General features: G+C 42.3%; 2 protein-coding genes across 4 annotated transcripts in view; one reads left to right on the top strand and one right to left on the bottom strand.

Annotated features, from left to right (window-relative positions):
* The window catches only part of FHIP2A (FHF complex subunit HOOK interacting protein 2A), a 33,904-nt gene extending 27,168 nt beyond the window's left edge, over positions 1-6,736 (bottom strand). For both annotated transcript variants that reach the window (XM_064663412.1, XM_064663413.1), the window contains exon 1: positions 6,604-6,736. In XM_064663412.1, the coding sequence (XP_064519482.1) occupies positions 6,604-6,648 (45 nt within the window). In that variant the 5' untranslated portion in view covers positions 6,649-6,736. The remainder of the gene's footprint in view (positions 1-6,603) is intronic.
* LOC135418258 (uncharacterized) lies at positions 5,805-10,969 on the top strand. 2 transcript variants are annotated; one of them, XR_010432368.1, is made up of 4 exons: positions 5,805-5,880; positions 8,286-8,384; positions 9,495-9,578; positions 10,762-10,969. XR_010432368.1 is itself a non-coding variant. In XM_064663414.1 (4 exons), exons 1-3 carry the CDS (start codon positions 6,626-6,628, stop codon positions 9,558-9,560), a joined length of 504 nt encoding a protein of 167 aa, XP_064519484.1. In that variant the 3' UTR covers positions 9,561-9,578; positions 10,762-10,969. The 2 variants fall into 2 exon arrangements, 1 of the variants encoding a protein (XP_064519484.1); XM_064663414.1 differs by lacking the exon at positions 5,805-5,880 and adding an exon at positions 6,626-6,964.
* The last annotated feature ends 6,057 nt before the right edge of the window (positions 10,970-17,026 follow it).

Genomic DNA, 17,026 nt, shown 5'->3' with positions numbered 1-17,026 from the left:
GCTGGTAAAATCAGCAATTCTACAGGGAAAACCCCCACCACTTTACAGAATCTCAGAAGGGCTGAGATTGGAAGGGGTCTCTGGAGATATCTCTGGAGTCCCCCTGCTCCAGCATGGTCACCTAGAGCCAACTGCCCAGGACTATGTCCAGATGCCTTTTGAATATATCAAAGAATGGAGATTCCACAACTTCTCCAGGAATCAGTGCCAGGGTTCAGTCAACTTCACAGTGGGAAAGTTTTCTCCCTCAAAAAACTACAGATACCACATTTGAGACTAGTAACTCTGAATTCCTCTGGTGACTCCTTGTAGGGTCTGAAAAGTGCTGAGTTGTCCCTGTTCTTGGGCAAACACATGCACAGGGTCCAGGTGTCTGTATAGTCTTCACTAGGTAGTGCTGGTCTCTTTGCAAAAGCTCTGGACATTTTCCACATCAGTCTCTTCTTTGCCTTGAATTTAATGACACTTAAATTTATCTTATAAAAGCTGTAGAGCCCAGTATATGAACAGCATGCCATGTGAGATAAGTGGAATGCTAATTGTTAATGGCCCTTTGCACACAGAACTTTGACATGCAAGACTCTGAAAAAGTAGTAGTGCTTGGCAACTATCTCCGCCTGCATCCTGGGTGGAAATGTGCCCTCGAAAATGGCAACTAGGAAATCAAACTGACAGTGCTTATCCTCTCCCTGACAGTGTGCACCCACAAAGTCTTCCACATTTCCATGGCTGGGCACTGGGAGCAGCACTTTAGCACACCATCTACCAAAGAAGAAATATCGGGGCAGCACACACTGGACAAAACTAGTTTATTTTACTACGATGTTTATGAGGTTATTGAAATTCAGAAGAATAACTGAACAAACTGAAGACTGAGCATGTGATTATTTTGTATCATACTTCATATGTCACACTTGCTGCTGTAAATGTGTATTTCAAGCAATGTAATGATCATTTAGCATCTTTCTGTAAAAAAAATATACCAAAACCTCAACGCTGGCTGACAAACAGCAGAGACAACTTTTGAGGAATAAAGGCCTTTCAGACCACTCTATTTCCAAAGTAACACATGATAGATAACGTTAAAGATTTATCCTTGGCTGATGCGATTTTCCTCTCCACTTCTTCTAGCCTCATCTGCCTCAAGATGAATTAAGTGCTTCTGAGCAGTGCCAGGAAAAGGATTTCACTTCTCAGCACTGTCAATAATTTATCTACCACGGGAGAGAACAAGGGATACAGACACTCTCCCTCCCAACAAATGCCTCCAGGGATTCTTCTCAGAGGTGAAAAAGTAATTCAGGGACAGGTCCTGCCCTTTTAAATTAAAACACTCAGTGATTCCACAGTCTCCTCTAACTGAGGACTGCAAGCCAGACATACCACATAGAGATACCATTAGCAGGTGTGTGCACCTGTAGACGTGTACAGGTATCCTGTTGGGAACACATGATCAGCCTTGCCACCAACTGAGATGTAACTCCAGCAGCATTATTCTGAAATAAGTGTTTCACCAATTGAAAAAAAACAAACAAAGGACACACCCAAAAACCCCCACAGACACAAAATCAAGGTAAAGACCAAGACCAAGATACCACCTTACATGTAAACAAAGCCAAGCACTGGAAGGCATTAGAAAAATGTCAGCTCCTAAACACTTGGTTGACATACTTTAACCCTACCAGGACAGGTAATTCTAGGATGAAGTTGTAGTTTCTATTTTAGGATGAATTATTAGCTAGCAGCTGAGATGAAATACATGTCACAGTCGTCATCATGAATAACCACTCTATTGTATAAGTACTCAGACTTGTCTACAGATTCTGAAGCAAACCAAAATTCATTGTGAAGGCCATTAATTCCTGCTATTTGTCTAATTTGAAGGAATTACCTTAGAAGTACAGTTATTTCTCACCATTTTATTAATCTTAATGTAATTACCTATGTTCTTACTAATTTTGAGCTATTGATTCCTACTCTCAAACTGAAGTTCTCTTCCTTTGGGGAAAAAACCCAACATCTTCAAGACTGCAGTGCAGGTGTTAGTATATCAAATAGCCAAAACTCAGTGAACACCACTAAAAACCAGCCCATTGGAGCAGATACTGATTAGCTCTTCCATCTGGTGCCCAACTCCAGCAGTTTGGCTTCCTAGGAGTGAGCTAGCTAAACCTAACACATGCTGCCTTATCATTCTGGTGACAATATGTAAACAAAGATCAAACCCCACTCCTTCCAGGAAAAGTGTTATTCTCAGGAGAACTAGAGATCTTTGACCAGAACTACACTCTGCTCATTACAAAACCTGTCCAAAATACAATTCCACGTAGTTTTTAAAAGTATATAAAATTTGTGTTTAGGCAGGAAAAAAAGTAACATCAAGGGCAAAGACATTTAGAAATATTCAGTATTTAATAGAAATTCTTTTGTGCATGTATTTTTCATGTAAGCTTTTCAGAAGTGCAATTCAATACTGAAAAGAACAGAAACATCAGAAGCTAGTGATATCTTTTGGACAACCTCAGTATCAGTATCTTTTGGACAAAAACTAAAGAGAACACTGTATAAAAAAATAACAGGTACTTTCCGGTCAGATGTCACAGTAAAAAAGAAAGCAGAAACTGGGTCAAAGAGAAAGGAAGGGGAAGTGTACACACTGCCCTGAGTGAAACAAGGAAAACTACAGCAGTCACTTGATGTTTTTCTTCAATCTTATCACTGCATTAGTGTGAATGTCTAGGATGACAGAAAATGTGTAAAAGGACTAATGCTTGAAGGTTTATTTGATCTTCAGCTGATGGATGCACAGAGTTTATAATGGCCACTGCTTTCACATATAAAATTAAGGCTGCAGATGCTTGCAAGCCATGTATTAAATTTTGTCATCATAATTTGTTAAAGCAGCACAACATTAAAACAATGAGTAATGTGAGGTCATTACATTAAATAAAGTGGGTTCAAGAAGAATAAATTCTGTTCTGATCAGTTATGCAGCTCATGATTTTGGAGCAATGCCTACACCAAGTGACTCGGTTTCTTTCAAACCTTAGTTCCACCTCAAAAATATGAAAAGAAGCTACTTAAAATTATGTTAAGCTCCCAGTGTAAGAGATATAGTGGAATAACAGGCTGGTAGAAAGGGGGTCTCAAGAATGTGCAGCAGACACCAAAGTCTTAATTCACTCCCTGGTACCAACAGAGAGATGCAAATATATTTGTCTGACAGGAAATTGCAAAATTCAAAACAACCAAAATAATATTTTTCCTGCTCAAGGTACACAGCTCAAAAACCTCCCTTTGAGTTGACTATTAAGATGAAACATCTAAAAGCCAAAATCAAATACAAACAAAAGCCCTTTGAACAGTGACTGGCCACTTTACAGACAAAATATTTTGTCCAGGGAAAGATGAGTGAAGAGCACAAGATAAGAGAAAAAGAAGTCTAACTTGCTGCTTTGTTACTGTACACTACATTCTATTGTTACTGAGAATGTAGCACTCATGGATAGCCCTTTGGGATAAAAGTATATCAGAAATGCATAGCAAATGGAAAACATCTCGAGGACAAGCCATACATAAACTGTCATAGATTCAATAATATTAACCCCATGAAGCAACAGCATTTCTGTTTTGCCCTGAAGTAAGGTAACAGAACAAGGACTGCAGTCCTGTCCAGCATTCTTACCAACTCACCCAACCCAATTTAAGGGTGCTCTGTCAGCACAGTAACACAGTAGTGCTTGCTCATCTGGATGCTGCAGAGAAATCCAGGAAGCGAAAAAATACCTAAAATACTGGCAGGGTTGACAGAAGAGGTGACAAAAACTAGAATTCAATTGTAATGAAAATCGTGAATATGATTTCAAACACTTGGGCAACTTAGGCAGAAAAAAATGAAAGTTTTGGGTTATTCAATGTAGAATCATAGAATCATAGACTGGTTTGGGTTGGAAGGGACCTTAAAGACCACCTAGTTCATATCCCCCTGCCATGGGCAGGGAATCTTCCACTACACCAGGTTGTTTAAAGCCCCATCCAGCCTGGCCTTGAACACCACCATAACCATTCTGGGAAAAAGTCCTGGTATGAAAAGGTCTTAATAAAAAGCAGCTGATCCCTTATGTTTGCCTCAGCACAGTCCTGTCACAAAGGCAGTCAGTTGAAGAGTGATACATTCACAACAAGTAAAAGGCAAATACTGCCATGTCTATCAGACTGTCAACCTTTGGAACTCTTTGTCAAGAGTTCAGAGGGACGGCACACTGAGGGTAAGATAGCAATGATTATCTAACATCATAGTAATGCACTGTTTAAATGCATCTCTCTAAAGTCTGTAGGCCTGTGGGCCCTGAGGCAGGGTAGGAGCATTATGTAAGTGATGTGCAGGAGAAAGGACAGGGGAGAAGGGCTTCACCAACCATTTTGATTTAAAGTAATCCCACCCATGAAATCTAAGCCCAGGCTCTTCAAGTGTATTGAAGTGTCCAGCTCAGCTGAAAATTGTTCAGCTGCAACTGAATTCCTATGGAAGGCAGGCACCCAAAACCTTCGAGAATTGATATCTTAGTAACGAGTTCCATTGCTGATATTCAGGGTTCAGAGTCCACTTGGGGCTGCACAAGCTACATTTGCTCCACAGCAATAACAGCAATTCTCTAGGTTCTGAAAACAGCAGACAGCATCAAAGTGGACTTATCTAATATTTGGGATTCACTAGTTTTCATTTTCAGCATAGCAAAGCCAAGCAGCCCACATACTTTCATTACAGACAGAATGAAACAACCACTTTAAGTCACATACAGCCCCCAAACTGGTGAAAAATTTCTATTTCTCAGTTCAGTCTTGAATTGGTGAGTTAAAATTTCTAGATCCAGTAAGAAACATTCTTAATATCCTCTTGCTTTTGTGAGTCCATGTCTCATTCCCAGTGTGTGGTGCTCAGTATTTGTCACAACTCTGTAAATGCAATTTAGTGCAGTATTTGTTATCAGGAGATCCATCACGTTGGTGGTAGCAGAATGAGGCAATTCCAAAAGGGACACCAGAGTCGAGCAAGGACAAATAGCATGTTGTTCGACTGCACTCACTTGCAAAATGATGGTATCAATCTGTTTCTGTATTTTGTTTTTCTTTTTTTATCAAAAGATTGTCTAGTCCCTACTATTTCTACTTTTCTCCTTTTCCATTTAGCTCATTCGTTTTTCCTATTTTTCTTTTTATGGATCTCAAATAAATGCTGTTCTTTTTGTTAATTTTTGCACATATGAATAACGTAAACTTTCCTCTAGGAATAACTTCTATTAGATCTCTTGAATTGGTAGGCCTGAAACAGTAACTTCTCCTCCACTCCTGCATCTCTCAGTCATCCGGTCTCACTCAAAATGTGGCACAGCTCACCATAACAAGCTTTCCTTAGTCAGGCAGGCACTAATTTCTGTTTCCCCTCCAAAGAAAGCACTGTCTATTGAAGGCATTCTCATGTGGTCAGAGTGTTTTCAAATAAGATATTTTGTCATTATTTAAAACATTTCTTTCCAAATGCCACTTTACCACTAAAAGAGCAAATTGCAATTAATTAATACATGCCTAACTTTTAAAACTGAATACTCCTACAGATCCACAGGCACACATAAAGCCAAGGATGTGCTCCAGTGCAGTATCGAAGCACACATTAATGCACAAAGCATACATTAATGCACAAAGGCTGCCCCTCACATGAGGCAGCAGTTGGCATGCAGGCTCTTCTTACAACCATCAGGATTTAGCCTGCAAGCTCTTTTTGCAACCATTTCAACAATTTTCCTCCAACACTTTCCACCTTCACTTCCAGCAGTATTTCACCGCCAGCTTTTAGCATGTCTTCACATTCAAGTCTCGCAGGTATGTTGGCTTACTGGGAGAGGTGCTGAAAGGCAGGGAATCACCACCAGGACCCCGCCTCAGCAAAAAGCAAACAAAAATAAGCGGTATGGACAGGCAGAGCCGAACGCGGCCTGCAGCAATGGCAGCTCACAAACAGGCCCAGCACAGCTCGGGGCACAAACACAACCCCGGGTGCCCCCGGCCAGCGGGACAATAAACCGGAGGTGAAAAACGTCACTGGGAAAGTGACACGGTCCCGCAGAAGCACAGGAGACGGCGGCTATTGTCTGCTGGCCGCTACAATATGAAAATCCTGAGGAGCTTCCTGATTCACCTCCCTTATTGTTTGTGTGGCCGAAAGGCACGGGCCGAGTGAGGGCCGGGCCTGGGCTGCCCTCGGGCTCGGCAGTGCCCGGCGGTGACAGCGGAAGCGGAGCCGGGGCCGCCCGGGCAGCGGCCGCTCCGTCCTCCCCCGGCACCCCCGGCTCTGCAGGGCCGCGCTGGGGCGATTCGCTCCCTCCCCGCGCTCCCCGCGGAGCCTCCCCGTCGGCCTCCACCTCCCCGGCCCGCGGCAGGGCCGAGCCGGGTCCGGACCCGCGCCCCGCGGTGTCCCGGCCGGCGGCAGCCCCGGGGGGCGACGGGGAAGGGGCTCCGGGCCCGTCCGAGCCCCTGCCCCGCGCTCGGCGTTAGGCCCGGCTCGCAGCCCCGGCGCGGCGTGGCCGGGCCCGCCGGCGGCCTTACCGCCTCCACGGCGTGCTGCAGGATGGAGGTGAACTTGGAGAACATCCTGTCCCGCGACTGCAGCAGCCGCTGCCGGGAGGACCGCGAGAGCTCCTCGATGCGCCGCCGCCGCCGCTCCAGGGTGAGGGCTGCATGCGGGGGCCTGGCCGCGGGGATCGGGCGGGCGGGCGCCGGCGCTGCCTTTCGCTCCCCGGCGGACACCGTGGCACTGACACCGCCGGGCGCGGCGGCGGCGGCTGCCGAGGCTCCGGGTGCCCTGCAGGGGCCGCCACCCCCCGCACGCCGCCCGGCCCTGCCGGCCCTGCCCGCCCCGCTCCGCTCCGCCCGGAGCGCCGCGTTCCGCCCGGGCCGCCTGTCCCAGGTTGGCAGCGGGCACCGAGCCCCGGGAGCCCCGAGCCAGCCCCCGCCTCTGCGGGCAATTCCCGGGCAGGGAGGTGAATCACAGAATCGATTAGATTGGAAAAGACCTCTGAGATCATCGAGTCCAGCCTATGACCGAACACCACCAGGTCAACCAGACCATGGCACCACGTGCCACGTCCACTCTTTCCTTGAAACCTCCAGGGAAGGTGACTCCACTGCTTCCCTGGGCAGCCCATTCCAATATCTAATACTCTTTCTGTGAAGAAGTTCTTCCTAATGTCCAGCCTAAACCTCCCCTGACACAGCTTAAGACTATATTCTCTTGTCCTGTTGCTTGTTCCTTGGGAGAAGAGAATGATGCCCAACCCACCACAACCTCCTTTCAGGTAGTTGTAGAGGGTGATAAAGTCACCCCTGAGCCTCCTTTTCTTCAGACTCAATACTTGAGCTCCCTAAGCCAGTCCTCATAGGACTTGCGCTCGAGTCCCTTCCTCAGCTCCATTGCTTTCTCTGGACAAACTCCAGTACCTCAATGGCCTTCCTGAATTGAGGGGCCCAGAGCTGGATACAGCACTTGAGGTGTGGCCTCCCCAGTGCCAAGTACAGAGAGATAACCTTTCCCTGGTCCTGCTGGCCACACTATTCCTGATCCCAGCCAGGATGCCATTGTCTTCTTGGCCGCCTGGGTACACACTGGCTCAGGTGAGGGGAAGGGGCACCCACCTCTGCTGTCCCTGTGCCCAGACGCTGCCATCAGGCTCCCACAAAGGTCTCTGGGGCTACATGTGCCCCTCAGAATCATGAGAGTGGGGAGACCGCCACCTCCACCCGCCTGCCAGCATGGTGCAGATGCGGAACAGCCCTGGCATGGATGGCCAAAGGCCCAGATTGCAGTCTACTGGAACATTTTGGGTCTGTCACTGTCCACAGGGACGGTGAGATCCTCAAGGATACGATGACATGCCCAGCTGTCCACAAAGCAGCGCAAGGGTGATAAGCTCAGAAAGTCAGTGACAAGCGGTAGAGTCACCACCAAATGAGTGGATGTGGCGCTTTGCCATATGATTTAGTGGTCATGGTGGTGTGAGGTCAAACACTGGACCTGAGGATCTTGGAGGTCTTTTCCAACCTTAATGATTCAGTCTTGTTGCTGCTGGGTGAAAGGCAGGTTGAGTGGGTGGCATGGTCCTGTCTGACTGTGGTTAGCTTGGGGCTTGCAGAGAAGCACATCTAAGAGGGCTTGTGGCAATGAGCACATTACCCATTTCACTGTTTGTTTTTTTTTGTTTATTTTGTTTGTTTGTTTATTTGTTTTCCAGAGAGAAAGAGACAAAGATGGGTTTATTTCACCTCCAAATCAAATACTTCAAAGAAAAAGATCATCCCTGACATTTTCCAGTGCCATGCAAAAAGCAGAGGTAAGGTGGGGTGAGCAGAGGTTATGGATGTAGCTAGCAAGTGGTGTGATGTTTTGGGAACAGCTGCAATTCATGGGATAATATTTGGGCACTAGGAGAACAAGATTGCTTTGGCACGGCAAAGAGTGAAATGTTGGTAAGGTGAAAGACTAGTAGGGGAAAAGGAAGAGAACCTGTAGTACCAAATGAAGAAAAGCTGCCTCATTAATTTTTTGAGATGAATGAACACCAACTTCCTCATATGCTGAGAGAAAGCAAAGAGAGATGAATCCAAAGACATGACAAAACTACTCTTTAACTTCTGTTCTTTAAATTGTGTCACCTGGGAAGTCAGACTATGACTGTTGACCCTGTGATAAAGTCTTACCATGATTCTGCTGTACTGGTTGCTGTTACTACCTCTGTGCTTTGCAGGCACAGGGAGCTACAGTCCAGGTACTCTATGGAAGTAAATAGTAGTTTTATGTGGACAACTCTGCTGCAGGGCTAGCTATTTCCTTCTCAAAATCCATATATATAAAATAACAAGAATTTAAAAGATGTTACTTCTTGGGTTTTTAAAATCTGCTTACTCGTGGTTTGTCAAGTTCTATTCTATAGATGTTCATATAGAAATGTAAATTTTCTGTGTGGATAGTCACATGGTGAAACACATGTACCATCTCTGTGTTTAGGTAATTATTAACTGGATAGATGCTGCATTTGGAAGGTGCCTATCTTCTATCATTTAACATTAAAAGTTCTGTTAGACTTTTTAAGTGTGCTCTAGGAGACAAACCTGTCTTCAGATGAATTTAAGTGTCATCGACTATAGTTTTGCAATACATCCAGATTATTATTAATGTTTATGTATATTTTAATATGTAATACTTAGCTATTTATTTTATTTATATTATTATTTTTATATAAGTATAGTTCAAGTGTTACTTTCAGCCTGCTTGTATGGTTTTTATTTGAAATTCTTATTGCTTTCATTAAAAAGTTAAAGATGAGTTGTGTTTTTTTAATGCAAATTTTGTCAGCACAACCACAGTAGTGGTACAACTTTCCTCCCATCAGTGTGATGCCATTTACCATGTTAATGAGCACCTTCCCCTTTTCTCACCGTAGATACCGTTTTGGAGCCTGCATCATTTCAGAAGAAAATGTGGATATAAGGCACACGTACTTGATTAGGGTGTCTAAGAGAACATGGTAATTTAAGATGCTCTTTGCAATCTGTTTGTTTCTGAAAAAATGTGTTTTGAATGTGCCTGGGCCTTCCCATTTCTGAGCAGCAGAATGAATAAAGAAACAGTAAGATATCATGAAGATATAAAAAGAGACAGTTTTATAACTCTGAGAGTATTCCTAAGCGTGCGTAACAATTTAGGAAATCGTAAGTCACAGAATTACAGATGGTGAGGTAAAGCTTTTCTAAGAGTGCCTTATGTATATAAATTCATTATTATTTAAACAGAACATTTCATAGCTGTTGAAATTAAGATTTTGATTGTAAAAGTGACTTCTTTTTAGGACTTCTCAATGTGAAATGCCTTCCAGTAGAGGAAACAAAGAAAATACCACAGTTAAATGATTATTCCTAAGCTTATTAAACAAATTGAGTCTCTGCACATAAGCCTGCATTTATTTACCAATAGATTGAGCTTGAATGTGTAGCCATACATGCAGAATCCAGCCTGTAGTGCTTATATCTATTGCAAATTATAGATATACTTTTTGAATGTTTTTTTAAAGTAGTCTCTTAGTTTCTCAAGTATATGTATGTATTTCTCACTGCTGGGAATATTGGATATATATTCACAGACCAGTAATAATGCAAATCACTGGAAACTAAGGGAAAAATTATTTCACCAGTGTCAGTGCAGAAGAACTTAGCTAAGGTTACATTTTGTTTGGATACTTCTTGTTCTCACTGGAGATGATTTAATTGGAGATGATGCAGTTATGGACGAGCTACCAGTGTCATATCACATGCAACAATACATCTTCACCTGCTCATGCTTTATAATGTTTCCACCGAAATAAACACAAGTATTACTACCTATTTTAGTACTCTTGAGAGCAGAGTTCTGATGGTTTGAGGGTGTTGGGGTTTTTTTTGGCGAGGCAGTTCTTTTTTGGGGGCAGTACATGCAGTGAGTTAGTGTTTTGCTTGAATGTGAGAAGACAGTGTGAAAGTGAGGCTATTCTAATTGATAGAGCTTTTGGGAACTTTTCTCCTTCTTACAAATTAATGAAATTGTCTAGATTAAATCAATTTAGATGGAGTGAGAGAGTGAGATAATTGGCTAGCCTTTCTATCTGAAAATTTCTCTGCTATTTGGATTGATGGCATCAAGCCAGTGTCTAATGGATGCATTTGTCTACATTACAGAAGAACTTCCTGCAGTCTGGACTTTCACTTCAGAGAAACTGAAAATTTGGAAGGTGCATTTTTGTATCCTAGGATGAAAACTTGCAAGTAGAGCTGTGCCCAGTATCTGTTGATATTCTGGATTTTATTGTGTTTATAATAATCAGATTGACATCTATGTTTTCAGTGACTACTTGGATGAAATAAAGAATGAAGTTTTAGTGGCTCAGCATGATCTCTGCTTTTTAGGAGGGTTAAAGGGATTGTTAACTTCATCTTCATACCTGTCTGATTCTGGATTTTATTACAGAAAGCAAGCATGTTGTGCATTACATACTGAAGAGCAAGCAGTGGAACTCAGGTCATTTTCTGCCATGAATTTCTGGTTGTCTGTGCTCTCATCTGTGTGCATCAGCTCCCTCCTTGCTGATTTGCTGGCAGCACCATGTAATCAGCTCATGCAGTATTTCATAAATCCCATTTTCAGGCATTTCCTGGCATGTGTATCCTGCTCCACATCTGCACATCTGCTCCTTATGTGCATATATTCATTTGTCTTCTGATAGGTTACAAACTTCTTAGTGATTAATCTTTTGTCTTATTGCTTACCTGTCACATCTGCAAGTGTCTTCTGACACCAACATTCACGGATACTGTGGAAGACTCAACACCAGGCAAATATTGCCTGCCCAGTAGCTATTGCTTATGTTTGTGCTTCAGTTACACTGTCTGTACCCTGATTTATCTTATATAATGGCTTGTAAAGGAGACCACGAGGAGGTCAGAAGTACATGTTATCAGTGAAATGAGACATTTATTTTCCAAACACATCATGTTTTCCTGAAATGTTTCTATTCCACTGGAAGCATTATAATCCAGGTTTTCCTCCATAAGTAAATATATGAATGTTCTGCAACAGGGTGTCTGCAAATGCTAGCATATAATAAATTACTGAAACCAAATAAAATACACTTGAATGTGACCAGTTAGAGCTTAGCCAATTTCACTGAAGTCTGCAGGTTAGCAGGAGCACAAGTTTACTTGTTCTTGTGGTAGTGGAAGCTGAAGCAAAGAGATTAAAGATAGACTACTGAGTTTATGCTGTATTGCAACACTAATGACTGCAAAAGTCTATGTTATAAATGGACATAAAACTGGATGTTGCCCTGAAATACTGGAAACAAAATAATTGACTGTTTGTCTGCTATAAATTGGTTCCCTCAATATTTCATCTGAGCGTTTGCAGAGAGAGAAATCTGGCAACCAGAATCTGTTTGTGTTTCTGGGGAGAATTCAGGTGCTTAGCCTTGACCCTACTGAGAGATTTCCAAGTAATGTTCAGATAAGCTCTGACTGCATTGTTTGTTTTCTAATGCATAATAAGATTTCATTGTTACTTACATCTTTAGATTAAGGGCTATAATCTGTTGATCCCTAAAATGTCATCAGATAATCTGTTTAATCATAAGCAAAAGCTGATCTTGATAGTCTGTATGAGTTATGCAAATTAATTCAGGCACACTAGTACCATGCAAGTATAGAAGCTTTCAGCAGAGTTCTCTTTCTCATTAGTCCACAATTAAAAGTGAGATTTTATTAGAGTTTCAATTCAGATATCTCTGTCCTGAGGCATAATTGAAATCTCTTAGGGAGTCTGACGTGAAATTTTGGCATAGTAAAATGTCTTAATTTTGAAGCAAGTGTCTAAAATATTTATGTTGCAAGGCACTCGATAGTGGCTTCATGATTAATTTTAAATTATTGATAGCGCAGTTATCTAGAAGGGCCCAAATACTAGTGTCACAACGCTCTCCAGCGTTCACTACCCATAAAGTTGAGTGACAAAATTCCAGCGATGTTCTCCATCTGTTGTTTATCGGGAAGGTGGCCACTGAATCCCGAGAGTTCCAGCTCTCACCAGCAGAGAGCGCAGCTGACCTGACTTAACCTCTGGGACACAAAGCAGCAGGATTTAGAGTGATTCCTTCATAGAACGTTTTTAGGGAAAAAAATAACCCTGTGTATCCCGTGTAGAATGAACTAGTATGTCAACTAGTAATATTGCCTCTGGGCTTAACTGCTGTGTATTACTTGGCTTGTAAGAGCTTTGCTTGCTACACATGACAGCCCATCATTAGCAGTTCACTTGTCCTGCTTGGTTCTCAAATTATGTTATTTGAAGCTACGGGACTGATTTGAGTTTATAAAGACATTGACGTACCCCTGTGGCTGTCACATGCCACATGATATTTGCATCTTTGCATCATCTTTGCAACAACTAAACCCCAATGAATTTAGGAAGAGTCTTGTATTCAGAGACTGGCCCTTCCTGACAACTAATTGAATTCTCATGTGGTTTCCACAGAGGTGAGAGTGACCATGTACATCTCCATTGCATTCTTTTACCTGCAGGTGAGGGTAGAGGGAGCCACCTCTACCTCTCCGCTTTCTCACAGAATTTCATGTTCAGAAGGTATACTCTGAGCCAAACTGCATTTCCAGAAAAAGTATGTAGAACTTGATCCTTTGTAATTTTTTCTGAGTCATCAGCCCTATAGGAGCAAGCGTCTGTACTTGGATAAAGCCTTTAAGGAACTGAGCTGGAGGCACTACTGACTGAGCAAAGAAAATGAAGTCTGCAGTAGACCCAGTGTCATGCAGGAATATTTCTGTTGCTCATCCCTGTTCTTTTGCCTCAGGCTGATTTGGACTAGTTTGACACTAAGTCCTCATGTTGTGCAATGCTGAAGTAAGCAGACCTGTGTTTGTAATATGCCTAATATAATGGAACCTGTTCCTGATTAGATCTTGGAGTAGTGCTGTAATATACTGTACTTGATTCCTGCCTGGCAGCTCATGTGCCAAGCGAAGTATTTCTAGCGATTTAGTTTCTCTGTTTTTATGTTCAGGAGCTGTTACCCCCAGTGTCTGGGTCTCCCAGGAATTCCCAGGTGCTGTATATTGAGCTGTGATTAGTACCCGGAGTGCCTGACTGTTGCATCAGACACTGCAGTTTGCAGCAGTCTGCATTTCCTGCTTCCTCTTCGGCAGCAGAGACCCAGTTGTGATACTGGCATTGCATGTACAGCATAAGTCAAAATTCTATGTTCAGATGTAGAAATCTTGGACTGACATTAATCGGTCTCCATGAGCTGTTGCAAAACATCTCATCCCAGAGCCCGATCCCGGCCCACAGAGGGCAGCCCGATGCCGTGTTTTACTCCAGTGATGTGCTCAACTTGGGAATTCAGTCATCTGCTGGCATCTCTATCAGCATGACTTGCTGGGGAATAAATAACTGAATGTTGTGGAGAATTAGCATCAGCCCTAAGCTCAAACAGATTCAAAAGTGGACTTAAAAAAAACATTGCATGGCTAAATTAAACCACCTGGTACTATTTTTTTTAAATCATACCGAAAGAAAAATATTACATAAGAAAGCTCAGTTTTGAATATCTTGCACGTACAACAGATAAATTTATTGGTTAAAAGGCAAGAGAGGGAAAATACCCAGAATTTGTGTACCTGCATGTACTGGGCAAGACTAATAGAAGAAAAGTGCTTTTCTCTTTTTCCAAATCTCTTCAGGATTCTTTCAGGATTCAAGTTATTGTTACCAGTTACTGTTACAGTTACTGTTACAGTCATAAGACTGCTCCTTTGGCTGGTTGGCCCGTGTTCTTTCCCAAGTGTGTCCTAAGTCCTTGTGAAACAGCCATCACAATTTCCAGGAGATTTTGTGTAAGAGATTGTGTTTACATGCAGACATGTGCCTGAGCTATAAAACTTATCAGTGCCAGGTGGGGTGCCAGGGCTTGGTATCTTGACTTATGAAAAGGAACAAGGCATACGGCTCCTGAAAAAGAGCCAGTACTTTGTGTCTCTCAAATCAAATTGCATCTACCAGCTAATTAAGGAATGATCTTGAAATGCTCTGAAGGGAAGCCTGTCCAGTTCTGTATTTCTCAGCCAGAGGGCCCTGCAACACAGCATTCAGAACAGAAAATATGTATAAAGAAAATAGCATTGAAAAATTAAGACAGCCTCAGCAATGTGTGAATTCCAGGAGTACAGGGAGAAACATAAGTATCTCTTATGATCAGATACCAAATTACACACTGATGAACTCTCACAACTATTTAGATAATTAATTTTTTTGACCCCAGACTTGTAACCCCACACAAGCCTGGCTGTTCACAGCAGAATGTAGTTTATACTCTTCTCAGAGTTTGGCTCATTGTAATTACAACTGCAGGTGAATTTTCGCTTCTCATTCCTAAAACTTTTCCCATGTGTAGGAGTGCTGAGAGATTTTGGCTCTAGTTTATTCAGAATATTCTTTGCTATTCTTGCAATGCTGTTCATTAAGATCTTTGCTAAGGTGAACTTTGACCAAACTAGTGCCTGCCACATTTTACGTGGTGTAAAAGATACTCTATGTAAAAACACTTGCACATTTAACCAATTTTGCCACAGCAAAATTCTTTAGGGTAAACAGTAAAGTAGGGTACACAGTGAATTAATGCCCTCACTTGATGCAGATCTAAAAACTATAATGTGTAATTACCAACAAAGGCAGTTTATGGGATTGTCTCTAAATCTTCTGAGGCAACCACTGATGCAGTTACTCCATTGTAGAAGGTTGGTCAGGCAGGACCCGCCCTTGGTGAAGCCCTGCTGCCTGTCTCCAATCACCTCCCTGTTCTCCATGTGCCTTACCATAGCTTCTAGGACGATCTGTTCCATGGTCTTCCCGGGCATAGAGGTGAGGCTGATAGGTCAGTAGTTCCCAGAGTCCTACTTTCCACCCTTTTTAAAAATAGGAGTGATGTTTTCCTTTTTCCAGTCACCAGGGACTTCACTTGAGTTTTCAAATATCATGGAGAGTGGCTTGGGAACCGCACCAGGCAATTGCCTCAGGATTCTGGGATGCATCTCATCCAAGTCCCATAGACTTCTATTCACAGCTCTTACTTGCAGTACATGTTTCATATGTGAACCTGTGAGAACCTGGTTCAAAACCTGATTAAGTTTCTGACTCTGAACTCTTTCTTGGGATCTTCCTGATAAGGATACACACATAGAGGTGATGCTGAACTTCTTCAGCAGTAAGCTGCCCAATGATGATCTTTCCAGACTTGACTCTCAGAAATGAATTGTCATTTTGGCCTTTCTGTCCTAAGTTCCCACAGGCACAGTAGTCATTTTGATGGAAAAGCAATCTAGAGTAGATATAAATAGGCTTATCTGCGGGCTTTTCCTTAGTTTTCCAGGATTGCCAATATTTCTTGGTTGTATAAAACCTATATCATTTATGTGATGGCATGATCTTATATAATCTGTGTAAAAGTTTTTGGGTTATTCAAGTCCAGTAGTCTGTACTGACTTGGGATAACAGAGGTTCAATATTATAATTTTTGCCATTAAAGTGCATATATCACAGAAAATCTGAAGAGCTGAATAACATGCAGAGGATTAAGACAACTGGAAAAAGAAGAAACAAGGAAGATGACTTCAGGTTTTGTCTTACTCGGGAATTTTCTATCTTTTTGAGTTTGTTTCCTCTTTTTTGTATGATGGTTAAGTCTCTTTATATATGTATGTGGGATATTTGGGGAAAAAAACTTCAGTGAAGATTTCTATTAATATTTGGTGTGAGTAATTTGAGGCTCAGTTCTCCTTTGAAATATATAAATGGGAACATTTCTCAAAAGAGATTAGTGGGAACTGCCCTGGAAGCTCATTGCAATCAGTGAAAGGCCATGTATTTATGTGAATATGCTACCCATTACTGAATAATTGCAGATTCCAGTAAGAGTCTTACATTTAAAGTAAGAAAACCGTCTTGCTTTCTTGTCATTCATGTCACAGAGAGCGATTTATTCTGAGCTTATTAAAATTCTGATTAAATTATCAGGCTTAGTAATGCTGTAGATTTTGTTTCTTTCTAGTATGACTGCTGCAGGTCTGATTTCCCTAAGAAATGAGCCAGTGGAGTTATAGTGAAACATGTTGCAAAAATTTGTAGAAAATTCCTCTGGTTTCCATCATTCTTCAGCATTCCAGTATCAGTTCAGGAAAATAAACAGATAATTTAGGCCAATCCTGCCATCCTTGTCATTTGCCTTGCCTACCGAAGTTGTTTAACGAAGTCTACTTCTGTAAGAATTTGTCTTTTGTTCTGAAAAACCCCTTCACTTTTCTCACAATGTCTTAAAAGAGGAAACATCCTCCATTGTGCAAAGATGGGTATATTCTGACTGATGAGTTATCTGCATCAGACAAA

The sequence above is a fragment of the Pseudopipra pipra genome, chromosome 8 (genome assembly GCF_036250125.1).
Source record: "Pseudopipra pipra isolate bDixPip1 chromosome 8, bDixPip1.hap1, whole genome shotgun sequence".
NCBI lineage: Eukaryota > Metazoa > Chordata > Aves > Passeriformes > Pipridae > Pseudopipra > Pseudopipra pipra.
The sequence above is the reverse complement of the archived record's forward strand: the minus strand, read 5'-3'. Positions and strand labels throughout refer to the sequence as shown.